Here is a 22,344-nt window from a genome sequence, read left to right as displayed (position 1 = left end):
TGGGTGGGAGAGTGGAAAAGGGGATCGTTTTGCTGTTATTGCTGTGTTTAGTTATTGTTGCTGCTTGTGTTCTGCTGAACATAGAGGGAATGTTATGTTGGCATCAGAGTGTGCCCCTCAAAATACCCTTAGGTTGTGTTTGTTGTTAACACAAATGATGATAAAGGAATCTCAATCTGTAGTTTCCCTTGGAAATATCTCACCATTAGTTATACTATTTCTGCTAATCCTATTCCTTCCAACTTCCACCCGCTCACCTAAGCATTAAATGTGCTATTTACTGAGGCGAAATAAACTTAAGAATCAGCAAGTCTTTCAATTGAGGGAGGAAACCATGCAAAATCCAAACAGCACTGGAGATCAGGAATTAATCTAGGTGGATGAAACAGGGCATCTCTACCGCAGTGCTGCTCTTTCTAAATCCTGGAACTGCTTATGTCAAACAATCAAGGGGGTGGTTTAATTCCACTTTCTCAAGGGAAGGCAATAAACCCTAGCCTTGCCAGCAACACCCACACCACTAAACATGAACAAAAACAATTCAAGATTTTGAACATTGCACAGCATTAGAAAATATGACTTGACAATAAATATACTCAGTATTAAATTTTCATCAGTAAATTCTAAACTGATATTGAAAGATTAAAATGGAATTAGAACTTCAAATTGTTTTTCATTCACTGTGCTGAATTAGTTCAGGCATAACAAGCTGCTCAAAATAGGAAGATTACCTATTTTTATCATCACATAAAATTTTAGCAAATACAAATCAAAGAGAAAATATGCTAAACACTATCTTAAGAGGGCAGAAAACTCACCCTGTGGTGTCCCAAACAGGATATTGACAGTACATGATCTGTGTATTTCATGTTGTTGAGTAATAACAATTGCAAATGCTGTGCCTCCTCTGCTGACGTCTTCAAGAGCTTGAGTAAGCGACACTTCAGTATTCAAGAATATCAAGTCAACCACCATACCAAGGTCACGAACCTTACGACCAACAGACTCTGCATATTCCCTAATTAATTGCAAAATTTTAAAAAATTAATAATTTATTAAGATTTCCAAATTAAGACCTATAGCAGAAAATGCTGTGAAACCTGGGCAGACATTCTACTATCATGAAATAGTTGACTACTTTATATCACACAACTTTATTTTAGCATGGTCTCCTGCACAGAATTCAGTTAGTAGCACTTCCATGTGACCCAGCCCATACAAGGCTAATCTAGCAGAAACATAACAACTCTGAACAGTGAATCTGTGTTCACAGATCAGAACTGCCCCTTTTTAAAAAACTAAATACTTTTTTAAATTCAAAGGGCACATTCAAATATTAAATCACAATTTAAATTAATTGTATCTAAATAAAGACTAGTTACATTTCTTCCAGGATAAGTCCAAGATTGGACGTTTGCTTAAGTAGGTGCTTCTCACATTTGGACTCAAGAAGGAACACCAAAGCAGCAGATGTGTAGCTAACAAGGATGCCAATTAAGATCAAAGCCTGTGCTAGAAACTGGGTTTTCCAATGGGATCAATGCATAGGACCCATCACCGAAACCAATGGATAGAAAAATCTGCTCGAATAAATCTCAACTGCTACAAAACATACTTTCTCAGATACTCAAAGACACAGTTGCAAAAATACTTAAAACTATGCTAAGTCTGATAAATAGAACCATGTACTCTTAACAGAGTATTCCCAAAGAAAAAGTTTCAATAACTCAGCGATTAATCCAGTCCCAGCCCAAATTTGTTAAGCAATCAATGCAATGATAAAACAAGGAAATATCACTGTGGGTTCACCAAAATATGCTGAATAAAATCTTTATTGAAATGAAACCCAAATGGGCATACAGCTGTAGAGTGTAATATTGATTTATTTTTCAGCTTTGAAATAGGCACAAGCACCACTGTTGCAATGTTACATTGATTCTTCCAATTCAACTGTTGGACTGATCCCATTTTGCATCTTTCTAATGTATATTCATCTTGGTCAATACAATAGTGTTCATGCTAATCAGCTCTAAATGAATGTGATAAAATATCACTGTCTAACAATTCCCTATCAACAAAGATCGACGTACAATTTGCCTTCCCAATGGCCTGGTTGAATCACACATATGCCAACTTCCATTTATCAGGCTTCCAAACTTGTTAACCATTACTTTCAACTTCTTAGGAGTTCTTATTTAATATTTAGTAACTAAATTTTAAATCTCATTTCAAGTTCTATAATGTATAGGAAGATTGTGATGTCTCTTCAACAAACAATATCATCACAAGATTCAAATTAGTAAATCTGCAATACACCAGTTCCATTGCAGGGAAATGGTAATTTATAAATGTATACCATATTCCAAATGTGGCCTTACAAAAACCTTGCCCTCTCACCAATACTTCCAAAATCCAAATCCTTTGTAATAATGGCTATCATTTGCTTTGTAATCAATTGCTACACCCATAAAGATTCCTTCCTACATCTCATGAAGCAGCACATCAAAAACACTTTGTATAGCAACATACAATCATTTCTGTTTAAAAATTATTTTTCTATTCCTTACCAAATACTTTTTGGATTTCTAGATACTGTGTATCCACTATTTCCTCTTCATCTTTACTGCGAGTTACACATTCAAAAGAACACTTTTGATAAACTACATTGATCGTAACCCTACTCATTTTCTCCCCATCTACAGACAAGACAGACTTTATTGATCCCAAGGGAAATTGGGTTTCATTACAGCCGCACCAAGAATAGTTAAGAAATATAGCAATATAAAACCATAAATAGATAGATAGATAGATAGATAGATAGATAAATAAATAAATAATGTTGACTCATGCCAAGTGGAAATAAGTCCAGGACCAGCCTATTGGCTCAGGGTATCTGACACTCCAAGGGAGGAATTGTAAAGTTTGATAGCCACAGGTAGGAATGACTTCCTATGACCCTCAGTGTTACATCTCGGTGGAATGAGTCTCTGGCTAAGTGTACTCCTGTGCCTAACCAGTACATTATGGAATGGATGGGAGTCATTGTCCAAGATAGCATGCAACTTGGACAGGATCCTCTTTTCAGACACCACCATCAGAGTCCAGTTCCACCCCCACAACATCACTGGCCTTACGAATGAGTTTGTTGATTCTGTTGGTGTCTGCTACCCTCAGCCTGCTGCCCCAGCACACAACAGCAAACGCAATAGCACTGGCCACCACAGACTCGTAGAACATCCTCAGCATCATCCGGCAGATGTTAAAGGACCTCAGCCTCCTCAGGAAATAGAGATGGCTCTGTCCCTTCTTGTAGGCAGCCTCAGCATTCTTTGACCAGTCCAGTTTATTGTCAATTTGTATCCCCAGGTATCTGTAATCCTCCTCCATGTCCACACTGACCCCTTGGATGGAAACAGGGGTCACCAGTGCCTTAGCCCTCCTCAGGTCCACCACCAGCTCCTTAATCTTTTTCACATTAAGCTGCAGATGATTCTGCTCGCACCATGTGACAAAGTTTCCCACCGTAGCCCTGTACTCAGCCTCATCTCCCTTGCTGATACATCCAACTATGGCAGAATCATCAGAAAACTTCTGAAGATGTTAAGACTCTGTTGTAGTTGAAGTCTGAGGTGTAGATGGTGAAGAAAAAGGGAGACAGGATTGTACCTTCACCACATGATGCTGTCAGGTCCTTTATAAAATCACTGAAAACCAAGAAATTAAGACGCGTGAAACTCTCCTAGCTTGAGCCCAACATCCAATAACTGGATACTTATTTCTACTGTGCCAAGTTCTGTAACCAATTGTTACAGCTAACCCTTACCTTATAAACATACAAAATACAATACATCCTCCTACTGAGCCTAATAATACTCCTGAGATTTGCTCTGTTCTATTTACCTTTTATAAACTTATACAAAATAATGTTTCACCAAACTGAACAGTTTTCATGGTGGAACACCAGCTGGTTCTCTGAATGTGACAATCGAAGCAAATGCAACACCTAATCTTTAGAGCATATATAAACAATTAGAAGAAAATTCATTTTTCACACTCACCAATTTGCAATTTCAACCAAAAGAAGCAATAAAAAGCTGGGAAACTCACATGTGACTATGATGTAGCTCACAGTAATAATGCCAGTTAGATCTTGTTGCTGTATCGGAACTAAAGCCAGCAGATCATTCTAAAAATTTACTATCAATCCACAACTACTCTGGACATGACAGTGAGCAGCTTTCTTGAATTATTTAGTTCTCCTGGTGAATGGAATCCCAGTGCTTTTGAGCAGGGGATACCTAGGTTTCAACCCACTATGAACAAAGTGACTGGGAACATATTTCCAAATCAGTAAATACTCAAATTAAAGGAGAACCTGGAGGTGGTGGCAATCCTATATACCAATTGCATTTATTTTGGCAGCAGAACTCTGTATATGTTTGGAGATGCTATTAGAGTAGACTTATCAAATAAATAGAGATCCCAGCCAATCAAATTAGTTGAAGACTGACATTAGTATGGACCTCAGGAGGAAGAGATGCAATAGTAACAAATCCTTCTACTTTGTCTTTTACAATCATTGAATAGGTTTTGGTGCTACTGAATATAACTGTTCTCAGCTATATTCCCTCATCCAGCTGTTAACTCGTAACAACTCACCAACCGTTACAACTAAATGCAGCAAAATTGGTTGTGGGGCCACCTAAATCTTGTCATTTGTGCACTACCTTACATGAGAAGCGTCCTAATTTATTTCTGTTTAGGTACACCCATGTTACTCATGATAATTTTTTAAAACTACATAATTAAGGACATATTGGACAATATTACGCACTACCAGATCTGTTCCAAGTCTCTAACTGTGCATGATAATGCTAACAGACAACAAAATGGAAATGTGCTCATGTGAAGATATTAACTGGCCTCCATGAATAAGGAGGTCCACTCATTTCAATACTGTCAAACCTATATTCATGCAGCTCCACTCAATCTTTGTACATTCTGTGTCCTTACTGCAGTTTTGCTTATTGTACGACATGAAGTAATACTAATCCATCAACAAAAATGGTGCATGATAATCAGTAAGAAGATACTTAGTCCACATGATTATCATACTGCTGCTTGTGGGACTTGCTTGATGCAAAATGCAAAATAAAAGGAACTGGAGCAGCCAAAGTAGGAATAAAGCTAATTAATAAAAACAAAGAAAATGAATGGTTAGGATCTAGTATACACTGGACAGATAGTAGCAGACAGAAAAGGAATTGGATAAGTAACTGAAAAAAAAGTTGCAAGCCCATAGAGCACAGAGGAGGAAGGCTAAATGGATTGTTTTTACATCTAGGCAAAGCACCAATAGATTTCTATTATGCTCTAAAACTTTCTAAAGCTCTAAGTTTCCAAAATATATGGTTATGACATGTCCCAAGATCATGAAAATTAACATTTTTTTAAAACTCACTTTTGCTGCTTGTTGACGACAATAACTGAACAATCCACTGGTCTTTCAGCATCATAACGTCTTTGGATTTCATCATAATACTGACGATACAATTCTTCTCTTCGGCGCTCCCTTCTCATGGGATCTTGGGAGAAAAATTAGAACAAAATTTAAAATGCTTCTGCTTACTCCAACCAGATTATGGCTTGACACAAGCTAGTTAAAAAGTACATGGTATTAACAGCTCAGTATATAGGCATTATAGGACATTGTACTACATTTCCCTAAAGACAGACACCCTAGCAATACAGTCTTACATCTCAGAAAAATTGTTCATTGGCATGATTTGAACAGCAGATACCAGAGGCATAGCAGCTATTTATCTACCCACAAATGTTCAACATTTGTGGTTTGTACTGCAGTACTTTTGGACAGTAATTAGATATAAGAATACAGATCAACAATCCCTTATCCGAAATTCTGAAATCCAAAAATCCCCGAAAACTGAAGTTTTTTTGAACTCAGGTGTGACATGGCAGCACTAGCAGAGGCCACCAGACATCAGTTGTGGCTCAGCACTCTTACTGGTTACACTTGCATTTGCTGTTGGCTAATATTGTGTTCACTGTTGACTTTGTTTAATTTCACTGTGAAAATGTCAAAAAGAGCTGCAGATACCCCTATGGGTAACAATGAGAAAGAGCAAAGAAAGCATCCTATCATTATCAATAGAGCTATTGCAGAAGTTTTTATCGTGGTGTGTCTATGCAGCGTCTTACTGAAGAATATGATGTCGGAACTACCACTGTATATGAGTTAAAGAAACAGAAAGACAAGTTACTGAAGTTTTATAGTGACAGTGACGTTCTACATTTATTCCAATAAGTCATTTACCATGTGTTTCATTTGGTTCGTTTGAAGCTGTATATTTTTATGTTGTATTGAATGTTTTTGTTGGAAATAATATTTTTCTTGTCATTATTCTCTAAACAATACAGTATAACAAATATTTACATAGCATTTACATTGTATTAGGTATTATAAGTAATCTAGAGATGATACAGGAGGATATATATACAGGAGGATGTACATAGGTCTGGAGCTCCAACAGGTCCTAAAGTCCACCACGCACTGAGAGAGGTTAAATAAGGGACTTGAGTATACATTTTTTTGGTATCCGCGGTTGGCGGTGGGGGGGGGGGGGGGGTCCTGGAACCAATAATGAGGGATTCTGAAATCTGAAAATTTCTGAATTCTGAAAAGCAACTGGCCCCAAGAATTTCAGATAAGGGATTGTGGACCTGGTACTAAGAAATCACCCTGTGTAAGGGCACATGGTCCAGAGCACAATAAAATCTAGTTAGTGAGCTGAAAAAGCAGCCTTGATCCCTGAGTATGTTGTGAATTTACAGTTTTCAAGATAAAATTACTTAGTCCAGATTGAATATACTCTTTTGTTGCAGAGGGAAGGCACAGAGGAGATAGTACATTGTCACAACATGCTAAATGTGCCATTATATCAGTTGTTTCAAGGAACACAGGATAAGGTAAATCACTACAAGCTATTCAATTTAATTTCAGTAATCAGTAAAGTTCTGGAAACAATAATTCAGGGACAGAATCTATAGTCAGTCAACATATGCACTACTAATTTTTATTAACAAGTGACAAATTAAAGAGAGCCAGCTTGGATTTATTAAAGGCCAAACTGCGCTTAATGAACGGGACAGAACTTTTATTTTGAGGAAATAACATGGGGTTGATGAGGGAATTGTGATTAAGGATACACATTCACGACCAAAAATAACAAATAAATAACTTTTTTACCCTCCAGAGACTTTGCATCGGTCTAAAGTATGATGCAAAAACTTGATATACTTTAATGTGAAGCTAGTCTATGTTTTATACAGGCTCATCATGATTTTTAACTATATGCTTTGTTATATTATCTATTTACAGACTTACTTTCAAGACTGGGCCCCAAGGATACTGCAACTCAGAGGGAAAGGGAAGTGAACAGTGTAGTTCCCCAGCAGAGCAATCCTAAAGACCACTGCTTTTATTAAGTTGGGAGTCTGTTGTACTTGGCACCATTTGCAAATATGCAAACACAAATTCAAGCCACTGAAAAAATGCAACAGACTTCAGGGAATCATAGATAGGTAGATGGAATATGCAAATGTACGGCAGAATAAAGTGAATACTGGGGAAATAGATAATTACCTCGAGAGCATAATTCTAAAAGACATACAAAAACAAACTGGGAGGGGGAGAGGAGATTTGCTGGGCAGCAATTTGTGTGTTACTTAACAGAAAAACAGGGCTGTTTGAATAAGTGGTTACCAAACTATTTAGGATGTGGGCCTATTAAGTGTAAAGCATACAGGAAGAAAGCAATGAAGTCATGATGAGCATGATGAACATAGAATGGCCTCACATTAAAGATATATCAAATAACAAACATACACTGCTGGAGGAACTCAGCAAGCCAGGCAACACCTATGGCAAAAAAGTAAACAGTTGATGTGGCCAAGGTCCTTCATCTAGACTTATATCAAGTTCTTGGATTATGCTTCAGATTGATGCAAAGGCTCTGGAGGGTAGAGAAGTGATTTATTAAAGAATAAAGGAGTTTGGATACACGGGTAAATGTTAAAGAAATTACGGCTGTTCTCAAGAGACTACAAAGGCATCTACCAGAGATATAAAGTGAACAGACAATAGAAAGAAAAATGTTTCTTTTTGCAAAGGGTCAAGAACAGGTGGAAAACCAACAGGAGGACTTAAGTTCTAAAAATACAGCAAGTGAAGATAGATTCAATTAAGTACTCAAAAGCATCTGGATACGTACTATCAAGGATTCAGCAGAATACGTGAATGACTTGGATCACTCATGTATAGTCTTTATAACTGAAAAGTGTTTCTTTCCCTACTGCAGTTACTGTGATCAGCAAATTTAGCTTCCATGAGTTGGAATTTTGGCAGAGACATTAGTGGACCATCCACTCATACATGTAGTAGAAAAAAAATGCAAATGCTTTGGCTTCACCTTCATCACTCATTCCTCAATGTTTTGATATCCCTTATGTCAAAGGAATTAATTCTCCACGTTATAACTCACTGGAGGTGGCTTGACTATAAAGTTTTGAATTGATCCAGTTATTACTGAGTCCTCTTTAGTAAAACTGCAGGAATATGGTGCTAAGTTCAATAACAGAACTTTAAGGCTGTAAATTTAACACTCAGCGAATATTGGTCATCTAGAACATGTTTCAAGTCTAAAGAAACCGGAGTGCCCAGGGGAAACCTACACAATCATACACCTGAGTGTCAAGACTGAAACCCACTCACTAGTGCTGTGAGGCAGTGGTTCTACTAGCATTACCACTGTATTGCAAGAAAACCCGTTCTTCATCTTACATCTCAAGCCTCCAGAAAATGTCTTCATGTCTTCTCTCCCCAACACTATCTCATTTTCAAAGTCCCAACTTAACAGTCTCTCACCAGCTCAAAATACCCAAAATTTCACCCCCACATCCATATCACCTCACACAATTCCAGACAAGTAAGATATGATGTTGTGAGGAGCAATTTCTGGCCTTTGTATTATTAGAGGTTGCAACTATATGGATGCTAACAAATAATTTTCTGTTGCTTGGGAGTCTGGGTAAAAAAGCCATCATTCCACAAAAGCTACTTTTTCCAGTTATATTCTGTCCGCTTACATATCTTGACCTGTGGTTTGTGATGTAAATAGGTCATTCTGAAGCATTTATAATTTCTAACTTGAATCAAGACAGCTCATTGCTACTTCAGTAAGTGCCACCTTGCCAACCTCCCACCTGCACCGAGTTTGTTTCATCCCACTCTCTTTAGGTGTATCAGTTAGCATAACCACAGTGGATAAATAATTTTTACAATGTTCATTAACAGATGTGACAAGCAATATAGATAGTACACTTTATGAATCGCACTAATCAACCAATGTAGATAAAACATTTATAGATGCTAAAACCAAGCTTGACAGAAATGCCCTTTACTGGAATAACCATGGAGCTGGACATATCACCACCATCATCACTGAACACCATCATCTTGATGAGTAAGTCAGTTATTAGAAGATCTTCTGAATTGTCAAGTAGGGCTGGAACATTAAAATATTTTGCAAGCAAATATTACCATTTTTTAAAATGGGACAGCAGAAATACTTTAGCAGACAACTAATGATTAAAAATATTAGAACCCATATTAAATATTAAAAATATCAACCCACAGGTTGAGGAGGAAATACAGTCCAAAATAATGATATAACAGTTTCAGATTTCCCAATACAGACAGTCTCTGGGTTACAAATGAGTTCCGTTCCTGATCTGTCTTTAAGTCGGATTTGTATGCAAGTCGGAACAAGTACATCCGGTATCATTTAGCGGTAGTTAGTCAAATGCTTGCCTTAGTATATATAAACCTTCCTATGCATATAAAACACTTAAAAATGTATGTATTCCAATAATTAAACCAATGCATTGCTTAGTAATAATTGTAGCTTTCACAGGGGCAGAGCCTGTCACATGCTCCATTATTCTCACTTTATCCTTTAAAATTGTTCCGATCATTGACCAACTGTAGCCTAATGCTTTTCCAATAACCGGTGACGTTTCACCTCTTTCCAAACGCTTTATTATTTCCACTTTATTTTCAATCATGATAGTTTCCCATCAATGGAACAGAAACACTGTGGGCGGCGAGCCCCAAGCTCCTCCGGCTCGAGCATTGTCGGGTCCTAAGTTACCACCGCTCTGATTTCCCAGGTCCTAAACTGCACCGCACTGAGACAGGTTAAATGGGACAAGCTGTGCTGGGTTTGGGTACTTGATCCTCCAGAATATTCCGCATGGGAATTTAAACTGGAGGTGGCACTGCTTTTTTTACGAGATCAAGTTGCGAGCTCGACATCAACCCGGCATGGATGGAGAGCGTGTTCGGGAGCGGCCTGTCACTGGATCAAACTCGAGAACCTCAGTTCTCGAGTGCGGCACTGATCTCACTGCGCCACCAGCCGACTGGAAAAGGGGGGTGGGTTCAGGGTGAATCGTGCTAAGAAAAATTTAAGCCAAATGCAAAGTTACACATTCAACAGTGTTAACAACAGTGACTTAAAATAGCGGACAGCATTCTCCTTCCTCGGTTTGTAAGTCAGATGTTCGTAACCTGTATTGAATTCACCAAAATTCATGCAAAATATGTTTTTTTGAAATCTCAGTATTAGCTGAAGATTCAATTAATTTGTTCTTTGCATGCAACATTATCAAACGATATCCCATTATTTACCATCAACATCCCGAGGTGCTCTGGGATCCCATGGCTCACGGAATCTATCCAGATATGGCTCCTCCTTCCTGCGCAAAATATCATCATAGCGGTAATAGCGGTCATAAACTTCATCGCGCCTGCAGTGCAAAGAGATATTAAATTACATGAAACACATTGTAATATATCACAAAGATTAAAATGTTTAAGAATTCCTGTAACTGAGGTTTTGTTGCCATTTGTTTATAAGAAAACCCACTGAACAAAATTACAAAGTAAAGTCCTTCACACATTTAATACAATTGTTATTGCTTGCTCAATCATTCCACTTGCACCAATTTTGTTAAGAAATAACAACACATTATCAAGAGATTATGCTTTACCACTTAAAAAAAAACTCCATTTAATATAGTAACATAAAATGAAGAACAATTTTACAGTACTGTCAAGTAGCACACCGCATCATTTTGACATTCTGACCTTAACTATTAAATCTATTATTTCATGGCAAGAAATGTTCCTTCCCGTCTTCTACCGTTTTCTCTTGCTGGCTGTTGACATTGTAGGTTTGTAATAAGCCCCAGGTTTCTGCTTCTGAAAGACAGCTCTCCCAATTTTGGCACTGGTCCCAAGTGTAAATAAGTAAGACTGCAGGGTGAATGTCTTTGTTGAATAATTTGTAGAGGATGGAAACATATAAAATATTGCAGATGTAATAAATGCAGGATAGAAATGAAGCATACTGTCTCTCTGAAATACTATCTTTCTCTTTCTGTGGTTGCTACCTGATTTAAAGAATATTTCCAACATTTTCTGTATTAACACACACCTGGCTTTATTACATTACCATGCTTTCTCTAGAGGCATATACAAATTGAGGTTTTCATTAAAGGATCATCAATGAACAAGACAGCTTTTTCCCCTCATAATCATGATTATTCACATTATAATTCAATGCCTGATTTATCTAGTTAGCATTACAAATCCTCCAATTACCAGATGTCTGGATCATATAGCTCAGGGATCCAGATTACTCATCTACAGACTCCAACTGTGATAGAATAAATGTCACATAAGCTTAACAAACAGTAAGAAGTTTTCATCATTTGGCATGAAATTACTAGCCAGGTATCAGCAAATAAATCTGAGAGCATCTTATATAAATTTATTATAGAAATACATGTCAAATTCCTAGGTGTTATAATTCGGAGGACCTGTCCTGGGCCTAGCACACAAGTGCTATTATGAAGAAAGCATGGCAGCGCCTCTTACTTCGTTTGTGGAGATTTGGCATAGCATCTAAAACTTTGGCAAACTTCTATAGATGTATATACGAGAGTATGTTGACTGTCGTAGTCTGATATGGAAGCACTTATGCCCTTGAACAGAAAATCCTACAAAAAGAGTGACAGCCCAGTCCATTACAGGTAAAGCACATCTACATGAAATGTGTCACAGAAAAGCAGCACCATTTATCAGGGACCTCCACTACCCAGGACATGCTCTCTTCTTACTGCTGCCATCGGGAAGGTAGAAGAGTCTCAAGACTCACACCACAAGAAAATATTCCCACAACTGAAGGACTCAGTTTCAATAACTCTTCATTTCATGTTCTCAATATTTATTCCTTATTTTTTATTATTATTTATTTTCTTTGCATCTTTTCTGAGCTCAAGCTGGTAAAACTTAAGGTGCGGGCATAGCCAAGCATGCTCATTTATCAACTGCTAGGAACTTTCGGACTATTCTAGAGGTGTTTAATATTACGGCTTTCTGAAGATTTACATATATATTTCTGTGTAGCCCTAATTGTTTAATTCTATTGTGTAGTGCCTTTGGGATGTCACCAGTTGTAGATATCTGGACAATGCAGTCCCCAGGTTGCATACGAGTTCCATTCCTGAGTCCGTCTTTAGATCGGATTTGTACCAAAGTCGGAACAAGTACATCCAGAATTATTTAGTGTCAGTTAGTCAAACGTTTGTCTTAGTATACATTTTACCTTTTTATGCATATAAAACACTTAAGTATGTATTCCAATAATTAAACCACTGCATTGCTTAGTAATAATTGCAGCTTTCATCGGGACAGGGCCTTTCAGATGCTCCATTATTCTCACTTCATCTGTTATCCTTTATAATTGTTCTGATCATTGACCAACTGCAGCTTAACGCTTTTCCAATGACCCAAACACTTTATTATTTCCACTTTATTTTCAATCACGATCATTTCCCATCAATGGAACAGCTACTGTGGGCAGCGGGCCCCCAAGCTCCTCTGGTTCCCGAGCATCATCGGGTCCTAAGGACCACTGCACTGATTTCCAGGTCCTAAACTGCACCGCACTGAGACAGGTTAAATGGGACAAGAGGGGGCTGTGCTGGGTTTGGGGCATTTAATCCACCACAATATTCTGCGTGGGAATTTAAACTGGAGGTAGCAGTGTTTTTTTTTTAAACGAGGTCGAGTTGCGAGCTCCAGATCAACCTGGCACAAATGGTACAGGAGTCACTGGATCGGCACCAACCCAGCACAGGAGCGGTCTGTCATTAAATCGAACTCAGCAACCTCCATTCTCTACCCCTGTGCTGATCTGACTGCGCCACCAGCCGACTGGGGGTGGGGGTTCAGGGTGAATCTTACTAAGAAAAATTTAAGCCAAAAACAAAGTTAAACACTCAACACAGTGTCAATGGCAACAACTTAAAATGGCGGAAGGCATTCTCCTTCCTCAGTTTGTAAGTACAAGTTGTCCATTAAGTCGGACGTTCGTAACTCAGGGACTACCTGTACCTTGTCATGTTCTGAAGTCTTCCAATTTCCTCTTAATTCAGCACATTTCTGGTGTTTTTCACTTACTGAGATCTGTTATTTAATAGATATAGCCATTCCATACACATGTAACCAAGTTGCTTGTTTATTCTGTATTATATTTGGATAGTTATTATGGATTTTTTTCTATCTGTAATAACTGATCAGTCATAACATAATTTGTGGTATTCTGATTTTAAAACTGAATCAGGCTTGTATTTATAATAAGGTGTGATTTCATTTATGAGTTTGTATTTTAAAGAAAGCTTCTGATGAATTATGTTGTTTGTGCCTTTGTAAATAATCAGACTGTGTTAAACTGCTACAAGATCCTGTAATGTGTTGGATTGTTTCTGGTTTTTCCTTGGCACTTTCTTCATTTATCATCTTGAATTTTTTGGTCTTTTATTATATATTTTGAATTTATTTGTTAATCACATGGTCCTGTATTGCCACAAGGAAACCTTCTGTTTCTGGGAAGAGGTCTCCAAATTGGAGCCAAGCATTCAATGCATCCTTATCAACATCTAGTCTGCTCAAATCATGGGGATGTCTTCCATGAAGGATCATTCTCTTCCATTATTTTTTTCTTCAACAGTGATAATGTCTTCACTTTTCTGGGTTGTGGTCTCATTTAACTTTAGAGGTGTATACTTATCAGAATTGCATACGTTTGCATATAGAGCTGATTCCAGTCACTGATGAAAGTATATCCTTTGAAGTTCTATTTGACTGTTGTGTTGATTTTTAATGTCTGTTATTCCTCTTCCCCCTTCCATTTTAGGTAAGTGTTAATCTAAGCACATTCAAATGTACATAATATTTTCTGAATTGTCATTTCAGTTATTTTTCTTTGTAAATTCTCCAGATTGGTTTTAGACCAAGATATTATGTCAAAAGAATATACTAATATAGGTATTGCAAAAGTGGTTATTGCCTTGTTGAATTTTTGCTGATGAGCTGTTCGGCAGATGTTCTTAAGCCACAAAGTAAATTCTGTCAGAAGTTTTTCCTTTATCATGCTGTGGCCTGTTTTCTTCCCTTGTTGATATCTCAGATACTTACATATTTCATATTCATCCATCAGTCATATTGTATTCTGCTGCACTGTTTTGTATTCTATTAGTTCTAATGCACCCTTCTTTGTTTAATGTTCATGCTTATGTCTTTTGAAAATAGTTCTATTTGAATTAATTGCTTTAGGTTAACTGATGGAGTAGTATATAATTTCACAACATGAGTATAAAAGGCGTGTTAAGGTACAGCTCATTTCATTGTTACTGATTTGAAACCCAATTTTTGCCCAATTTAATACATTAGAAAGAGGGTTTAATGCCAAACAGAACCATAGTCAACTTAGAGAGCCGCCTCGAAAAAATGCCTGTCTATTCTGATTAATGCTGGCTGTCCTCTTTTGGTTATTACAGTACGTCAGTAGGTGTTGCAGGAATTCCACAAGTATTAGGTGTAGTTTATATAAATACTAAGAACTATTAACCATGAGTGTGGGACCGTCAAATGCCTTTTGGTACTCAACACAGCAGCATGAAAGATTTCTGCTTTTCTGTTGGGCTTCTTTAGAATTATGTAATCTATTATCAGATTATTATTTTATTATTATTTCTTCTTTTTGTATTTGCAGTTTTTTGTCTTCTGCGCTCTGGCTGAACACCCTAGTTGGGCAGTCTTTCAATGGTTCGGTTATGGTTATTATTCTATAGATTTATTGAGTACGCCCAGAAGAAAATAAATCTCAGGGTGGTATATGGTGACATACATGTACTTTGATAATAAAATTTACTTCAAATCTTGGAATATGCACTACGGAAATCGGAAATGCTACTTTCTGGATCTCTGCTTAAGACAAATTAGAAACAAATGGGTTATTAGACCTTGACATTATCAGAATAAATTCTGGGTTCCAAAGCAATCCAATCAATGGTAAACCAAGATTGGTGCCTTGATGCTTTTACTTTCCCTGGTAAGATGGTGGAGTGGGAGGTAGATTGGGATGAAGACAGGAGATTAACTACTATGCACAAAACTGGAGTAGAACCTTAATAATCAAAATGGTCACAACTCTAGTACAAATAAGATTAACATTTTTTTAGCGTAACAACATAAGGTAACTAGCAAGTAGATGGTGATATACTCAGATCCAATGACTATTATACTTGAGAATTCATATCTAACTTCCTATGTATTATTATCACAATGCTCAGAATCAGAAATAGATTATATCACTGACTTACATGATGTGAAATTAGTTGTACTTCATCAGTATAGTGCAAAGACAAAAGAATTATAACTAATTACAAAATAAATACAGTGCAAAGGAATAATGAGTAGTAATCAGCAATCTCATTCATGGCTGAGGGGAAGAAGCTGTTTCAAAATCATTAAGTGTGGGTCAGAAATACAATTATCCATTTACGCTAGGAGTGGTAAGATAACTCATTGGGCAAAACTACAATGAAAGCTACAATCAGTATATCCAGCCTTACGCAATTTCATCATAAATTGCTTACTCAAAGTGGACTTGATATACAAATTAGAATACTTGTAAAAACCAGTTCCAGAACACGAGTTCAATGCATTGCAAAAGAAAAACATCCAGAATTTAAGGGTGTAACATAAGGCAGGAATAATTGAATGGTTTATGCATTGAGATGATCAGTAGTTAGCAATGGACACTAAAGCCAAAAATGAACATTTAAAACATCTAGTGGCTGTAAGCTAATGCAGAACATTTATGCTGGAAGAATGAGAAGAACTAATCAGAAGAATCAGCTGAACCAATGAAAAAATCTATGTGTGGAAATTAGGAATAAAAAAAATAGCAGTTTGCCATTGAACATATGAACTCTTGAGGTGCAATATCAATTTTATCTTAGGACTCAGTACAGGAAACATGACTCACTTGAGTTAAGAGATATTTGCTCTATGCCAAATCTTATGACAGCATAAATTGCTGTCAGAGTTTAGTAAATGGAAATGGTTCCAAGATCACACAAGGGGAATGAAATCTAGGCCAACATCTTGTTGAGTGGTAGAACTACTATCAAAGTCTTAAGACTTGGCTCTTGACTGGGAGCAATAAGCAGGCATATTGCTGTACAATTTCTTAAATCTCTATGCAAGATCTTAAAATGAATGCATACAATTAATTTTTGCTTAATGAATGAAAACTTCCTAGCATCGTTTAATACAAATTATAAAATTTAGGACATCAGTGACAAGATTTATACTTGCTTGCATTAACAAAATTACACCATCAACATAATTGACTATTTTGTGCAGATAAAATACTGACTTAAAACAGAAAATACATCACAATCCCAACAGGAAACTATAAACAGTAGTATTTGCAAAATCATAAGCAAGTTACTCCTCATTTAAAGTTCCAGCATGATACCCACTTCCAATCAAGAAAACAGATAAAATGGAAGAGAATGAAATCCTTAGAACATTCGATAACTTGAGATTTTACTGTCATGTTCATTATTTCAGTATGCTACAACTATACTCAATTCAAGTCTTGCTCTGTACAAATACCCAACTAAATCCCTGGGTAATTCTGCTCACTCTGAAATTAACCATCAGTAACTTAATTGATAGGGTGGTCAGTAAATTTTAAGCACCAAATCAGTATTTTTCATTGCACAATTTGAAGTAATTTTCGATGAAAATCAAAATATTCAATGGCCCAGTCAATTTACTGCCTTGGCTAGGTCTCTCCTCTTCTCCCTATTACAGAGATTGTTATCACATGAGCAACCTTTATGTGACATTCTACAGTTTAATAGTACTTCATTGCCTAAGGGCCATGTATGATCTCCAAACTTATTGCGCCTGTGGGTGTGCCTGGCCAAGCTAATGAAGCATTCAAGTATATTAAAATCAATAACTTCTAAATGAGATCATAAATGCTTAATGATTGTAGTGCATTGGCCATTTTAAGTGACTACCTGATTTAAACATGGAAAGATTAGTCAACTTGAAATCACAGGTTGCTCTTTTGATTATTGAAAATCAGCTGAAAATCATGCTAATGAAAAACTTACCCTTCACATGCCCTCAGTACCTATTTCCAAGCACCTTAAAACTATGCCCCCTCCTGTTAGCCATTTCAGCCATGGGAAAAAGCCTCTGGCTATCCACACGATCAAAACCCCTCATCATCTTATACACCTCTATCAGGTCACCTCTCATCCTCAGTCACTCCAAGGAGATATAGAAATCTCAGGCCTCTCCAGGTGCTGCCTGACATGAGTACCTAAGCAGTTTTCACTTCAATAATTTTACCTGTAGCTAGAGTCCCTGGGGTCTCTGGTATCCCTGTATCGATCATACAGAGGATCTCTTGCATCACGTTCATCCCTTGTAGGCCTGAGTGGGGAGCGATCACGTCTTACATCACGTTCATCACCAAAGGCAAATGGATCTCTAACGAAAGCAGATAAATAGAATAAGCATATTGTTGAAAAAGTCCTTTTGCTGTAATTCTCATACTCAGCTTAAATCTACTGAAAATTCATATTTGAATCCAAAGAACTTGATGTCGTCAATGATGCAAAATTCATTGAATACCAAAACAATGTTCAAAGTCACAAGATGCCTTGAGGTTAATGAAGGTTAAATAACAGATGACCTTGAAGCATCATAAAATTACGTCAGGTTAGTGCTTGCTATATCTTTAATCGAATCAATTCAGTTTTTAATTGACTCTGATCTTGTTCCCAATCTCCATCCCCATTTGTCGTTTGTTATTTTTAACTGAAGTATCATTATAGACATTGTGCACTTCACAGTATATGAAAACATTCTGAGTAACAACAACAAAAACAAATCAAGTTGGGCTATTTTTACATTGTTTCTAGGCATCACTTGAGACCCCAACACTTGTTTTAAATTGTGCAGCTTTAATACTCAAGGTTTTGTGAATTGTAACATTTAACATGCAGGGGTGAAGAGGGGAGAGGAGAGCTGATGGATGGAAACAGGGAAAATATAAATACTACCCAGCAATGAGCTAAGCACAAAAGAAACCCTCTTTGTACAAGTATGAACATAACTGGTCAATAGTTGAATTGCATGCTGTTTTGTATAACTGAGGAATCTCACTGGAATAGTTAGTTATTTAGGTTTACAGTCAGCATAAATCGGAAAGTCTAAGATTGATTCAGTTTTAGCATAACTATTGATAATTAATACATTTAGTCATTTCCTGAAGTTTTATTTGTCCCATTTGGTGTTTCGCAATGGAAATGTAGACAAACCTTCTACAGTATATGCCAATGTTCCAGTTAATCAGCTCATTTTCCAACAGTTCCGGTGACTCCAGTTCCAGCTTTTCTTGCTCACCTTTTCAGAGATCCATGTTTAAATTCCTTAGAAGTCAGTGAAACTGAAATATCCATCCTACTCGTTGAAATCTTGTGCTAATCGTCTGCTACTTACCTTCCATCAGCATGTTATAAAATAAGCAAAGGAAGCAAACAAGCAAAAGAGGCAGAGAGCAAAAATGATAATGGGCAGGAACCGGAAAAAGAGCCATCCAAGAATCTTCGATGATGAAATCTATCTGTCCATCTATACAAACAGTTTGCTTAAATGAAACAATTCCTCAAGTAATCAGCATTCTAGAAATTCCATATTCCATACTTTTGGGTCCAAGTTCACACAAAGTGAATGATGGTGGACATATAGTATAGCTAATGGACCAACAGTTGCCTTGCCATATCAGGCAGTAATCCTACAAGAAGAGAATAGATAGCAGTATCTCCAAACAGACCTCACGAAGACTGAAACTTCAAGACAATTGAAACCAGTGACGAATCGATGAAACAGTAATTCCAAATGAATCGACTGTCATGGCATTAGAGCAGCTTTCAAACCTTTCCGGTACCAAGCTCTATGTCACCATACAGCAGAAGAAGACTGTAGAACCATTTGGCAACAGAAGCAGAGAATAGCAATAACTAATTATTGCCAGCTCCAAATCAGCCTCTTTCGCCCTCATCCTTTTCCATTCTGATACTTACCTCACTAGACATGGCAATAAAAGCCAAAATGTGTAAACGAATGCACAAATGATACTTTGAAGGAACAGCAAACAAGATGTGTAGTGATGTGTGACGGAAGGATGCAAACAAGAATCACTGGGAACCATGCTGCAGTTAACACTCCAAAGTACAGTTGGAAAATTCACTGCAAGCTGCAATTCATTTCAAAATGCACCAACTTTTATTAGATTTTGTATAAATACTAATTTACATCTTGACATACATAAGCATTTATGCTACAATCATACTTTATTGTAACTAGCAAAATGTACAACTGACACGCCAAAAACGAACAAGTATCCTTAATAAAGATTTGTGTAACTTACTTCAACGCAAAGGTGGAACAGCCACTTTAAAAAGCAAATTCACAACTCCCCATACAAATTGGGCAATTTCAGGATTTTAATACGCTGCTTTAACAAGAGACGACCTTCATCCCATCATTGGCAAATAGTCTTGTCTTCGTGATAAAAAGATGCACAAGTGTTATTACCTTCTCGGAGGACTCTGTCTCCGTGCAGATTTATTCGAATTTCTTCGATCAGCTGCCATATTAACATCTGAAAAGAATCAACCAACCAATTTGTACAAAACAAAAACATAACAGACTTGAAAGTAAACATACCCGACAAGATTTACGTGAATGTTTATTACCAGAAGAATTATTTCAAGTGTAAGGCAAATAGCTTACAGATGAATTTCGGACAAGTGATCACGAACTTGCATCTGGATTATGTACTCCAAACTACAGTTTTTTTTTGTGGAAAATATTACACTTTTCAGTAGCTTGGAAAATGGAGTCAAATAAGAAGAGTGCTCCATCAAAGATTAAGAGAAAAGGTATTGCAGATCTTCATACCCATGTTTTGGATAAATGAACAGTTTGAAAATCTCTGGAACATAAAATTCCACTATCTTGATCACAAAAATACAATTAGTTGGATTGATGGTCTGGCGTAATGTTACCTCATTCAGAATAAATTCTGGATTACCACAGTGAGCACACTAAAGATGCCAAACATGCCAAAACTAGTGTTAACACATCAACATCCACGCTTTCAAATCCATTTATTTGAAAATATGGGCTGATACACTAATGCACAGGGAACCAGAATAAATTGAGCAATGGCAAACTGTTAAGCAATACAGTCCTTTATAAAAAAAATGATTTTTAATGCTTGTAAATCCCATCGCATTCATAGTATATATTTGCAGTTATCTCAAGTTCTTACCTAATCTGTACCCTCTACACATTCGATCGTTCTCTCCTTGCACGGCAGCTTTAGCATCCTCAACACGATCAAACTGCACAAACCCAAATCCATGGTGCATTGACAAAGCTGCAAAATTAATGTTGTTAATGAAAATGTACATACCTGTGGGATGGAAAAATTCCAGATGTTCAAAAATCTCCATTCAATAGAGCAAAATTACTTCCCTTGACACTTGCAAGTTAAACTGGCAATGTCTAGTTCACAGAAGGTCAACAGAAATGATGACGAAGTCCATTACTTCTTCAAAATGTTCACTTGGTCAGGCAAAATTTCCCATATATAGAAGGGAGAATTCCAAATGTTGCGAACAAGATCTCATCTTCTAATATGATAGCTCCAGACAACACCAGAATGAAGCCTACTTGTTGTAATTAGCCATCAAAATCAATGGTGTTGTTAAGAAAATCCACAAAACCTCGACTGTTCAGAACTTTTTGAAACAGTCAAGACGCTACAGAGAAATTGACTTCAAGGGAAAGTAATTTGTAATATTCACTAGATTTACAGAACATCTTTTTAAATACCAATGGCCAAAATGACTGGTTACCATTAACTAAACCCTAAATTATTCCAACTTCGCAAATCCATTACAGTTTGACACAATTTCCTTGTGGACGGTTGGTTCATCTCTTTATCAGATAAGACTACATTCGATCTTCTAATGAACAAGCACCTTTTAAAAAAATCTTTTCCACTCAACCATAAACCAGCTAAAACATGTTAGTAAGATACTTTGAAGTGCAAGCCATGGTCAGTGTATGGTCAGTAAATTTGGCTATTAATTTGATATGATGAGCATTTACCAATGGAGTTTAATCTCAATCCCCACTCGTAAATTCAATCTGATACTGACATACTGACACCTTGTCATCTACACTTAGCCAAAGACGCAAAAACAGTTTGCTTTCAATATAAAACAGACAGGTTCAGAGCTTAAATGGGCATAATATTTTTATTTGATACATATAAGTTAACAATGACAATTATACATTAAAGTGACTGCAACAAGTACACAACTTGGCAGTAACTTTGTAGTCAAAAATATGACTAAAGCATCGTTCCATGGGAATACTGCAGTTATTTGGTAGACATTGCCATTTTAACCTCAACAGAACCTAAGTTTTAAACAGTGGCAAAACCTCCAGATGCCAGTCTGCAAAATAAAAATATAAAAAGCTAACTTGTAGAACCAGATACCTTCAAAATTAAAATGCAATTTTCCTTCATGAAAGCAATTTAAAAACATTCAAAAGTTCTGAACTATATGTATTTCTTGGATCATCTTGACAAACGGGTGTGACAGGTGTAAAACAAGTCTAACACTCCAAAATTCATTGAAACCTCAAAGTTGTGAATGTTTGAATGCTCTTGTCAAAACTTTTAAAATTTGTCACTGACAGCTGCCATTAATGTGGATGTTTAACCATGTATTAAATGAAGTGAAATG

At 36.8% G+C, this 22,344-nt stretch overlaps 1 protein-coding gene across 4 annotated transcripts in view; it reads right to left on the bottom strand.

Moving 5' to 3' along the window:
* ncoa5 (nuclear receptor coactivator 5) overlaps positions 1-22,344 on the bottom strand; it is a 40,133-nt gene that overhangs the window by 4,722 nt on the left and 13,067 nt on the right. For 2 of the 4 annotated variants that reach the window (XM_059980423.1, XM_059980425.1), the window contains 6 exons: positions 20,856-20,963; positions 20,117-20,183; positions 17,864-18,004; positions 10,769-10,887; positions 5,462-5,585; positions 819-1,018 (listed from right to left, as the gene is read on the bottom strand). In XM_059980423.1, the coding sequence (XP_059836406.1) occupies positions 819-1,018; positions 5,462-5,585; positions 10,769-10,887; positions 17,864-18,004; positions 20,117-20,183; positions 20,856-20,963 (759 nt within the window). The remainder of the gene's footprint in view (positions 1-818; positions 1,019-5,461; positions 5,586-10,768; positions 10,888-17,863; positions 18,005-20,116; positions 20,184-20,855; positions 20,964-22,344) is intronic. The other 2 variants (XM_059980424.1, XM_059980426.1) reach the window with 1 other exon arrangement.

The sequence above is a fragment of the Hypanus sabinus genome, chromosome 9 (genome assembly GCF_030144855.1).
Source record: "Hypanus sabinus isolate sHypSab1 chromosome 9, sHypSab1.hap1, whole genome shotgun sequence".
Classification (NCBI taxonomy): Eukaryota; Metazoa; Chordata; class Chondrichthyes; order Myliobatiformes; family Dasyatidae; genus Hypanus; species Hypanus sabinus.
This window is presented reverse-complemented; position numbering and strand designations above follow the sequence as displayed.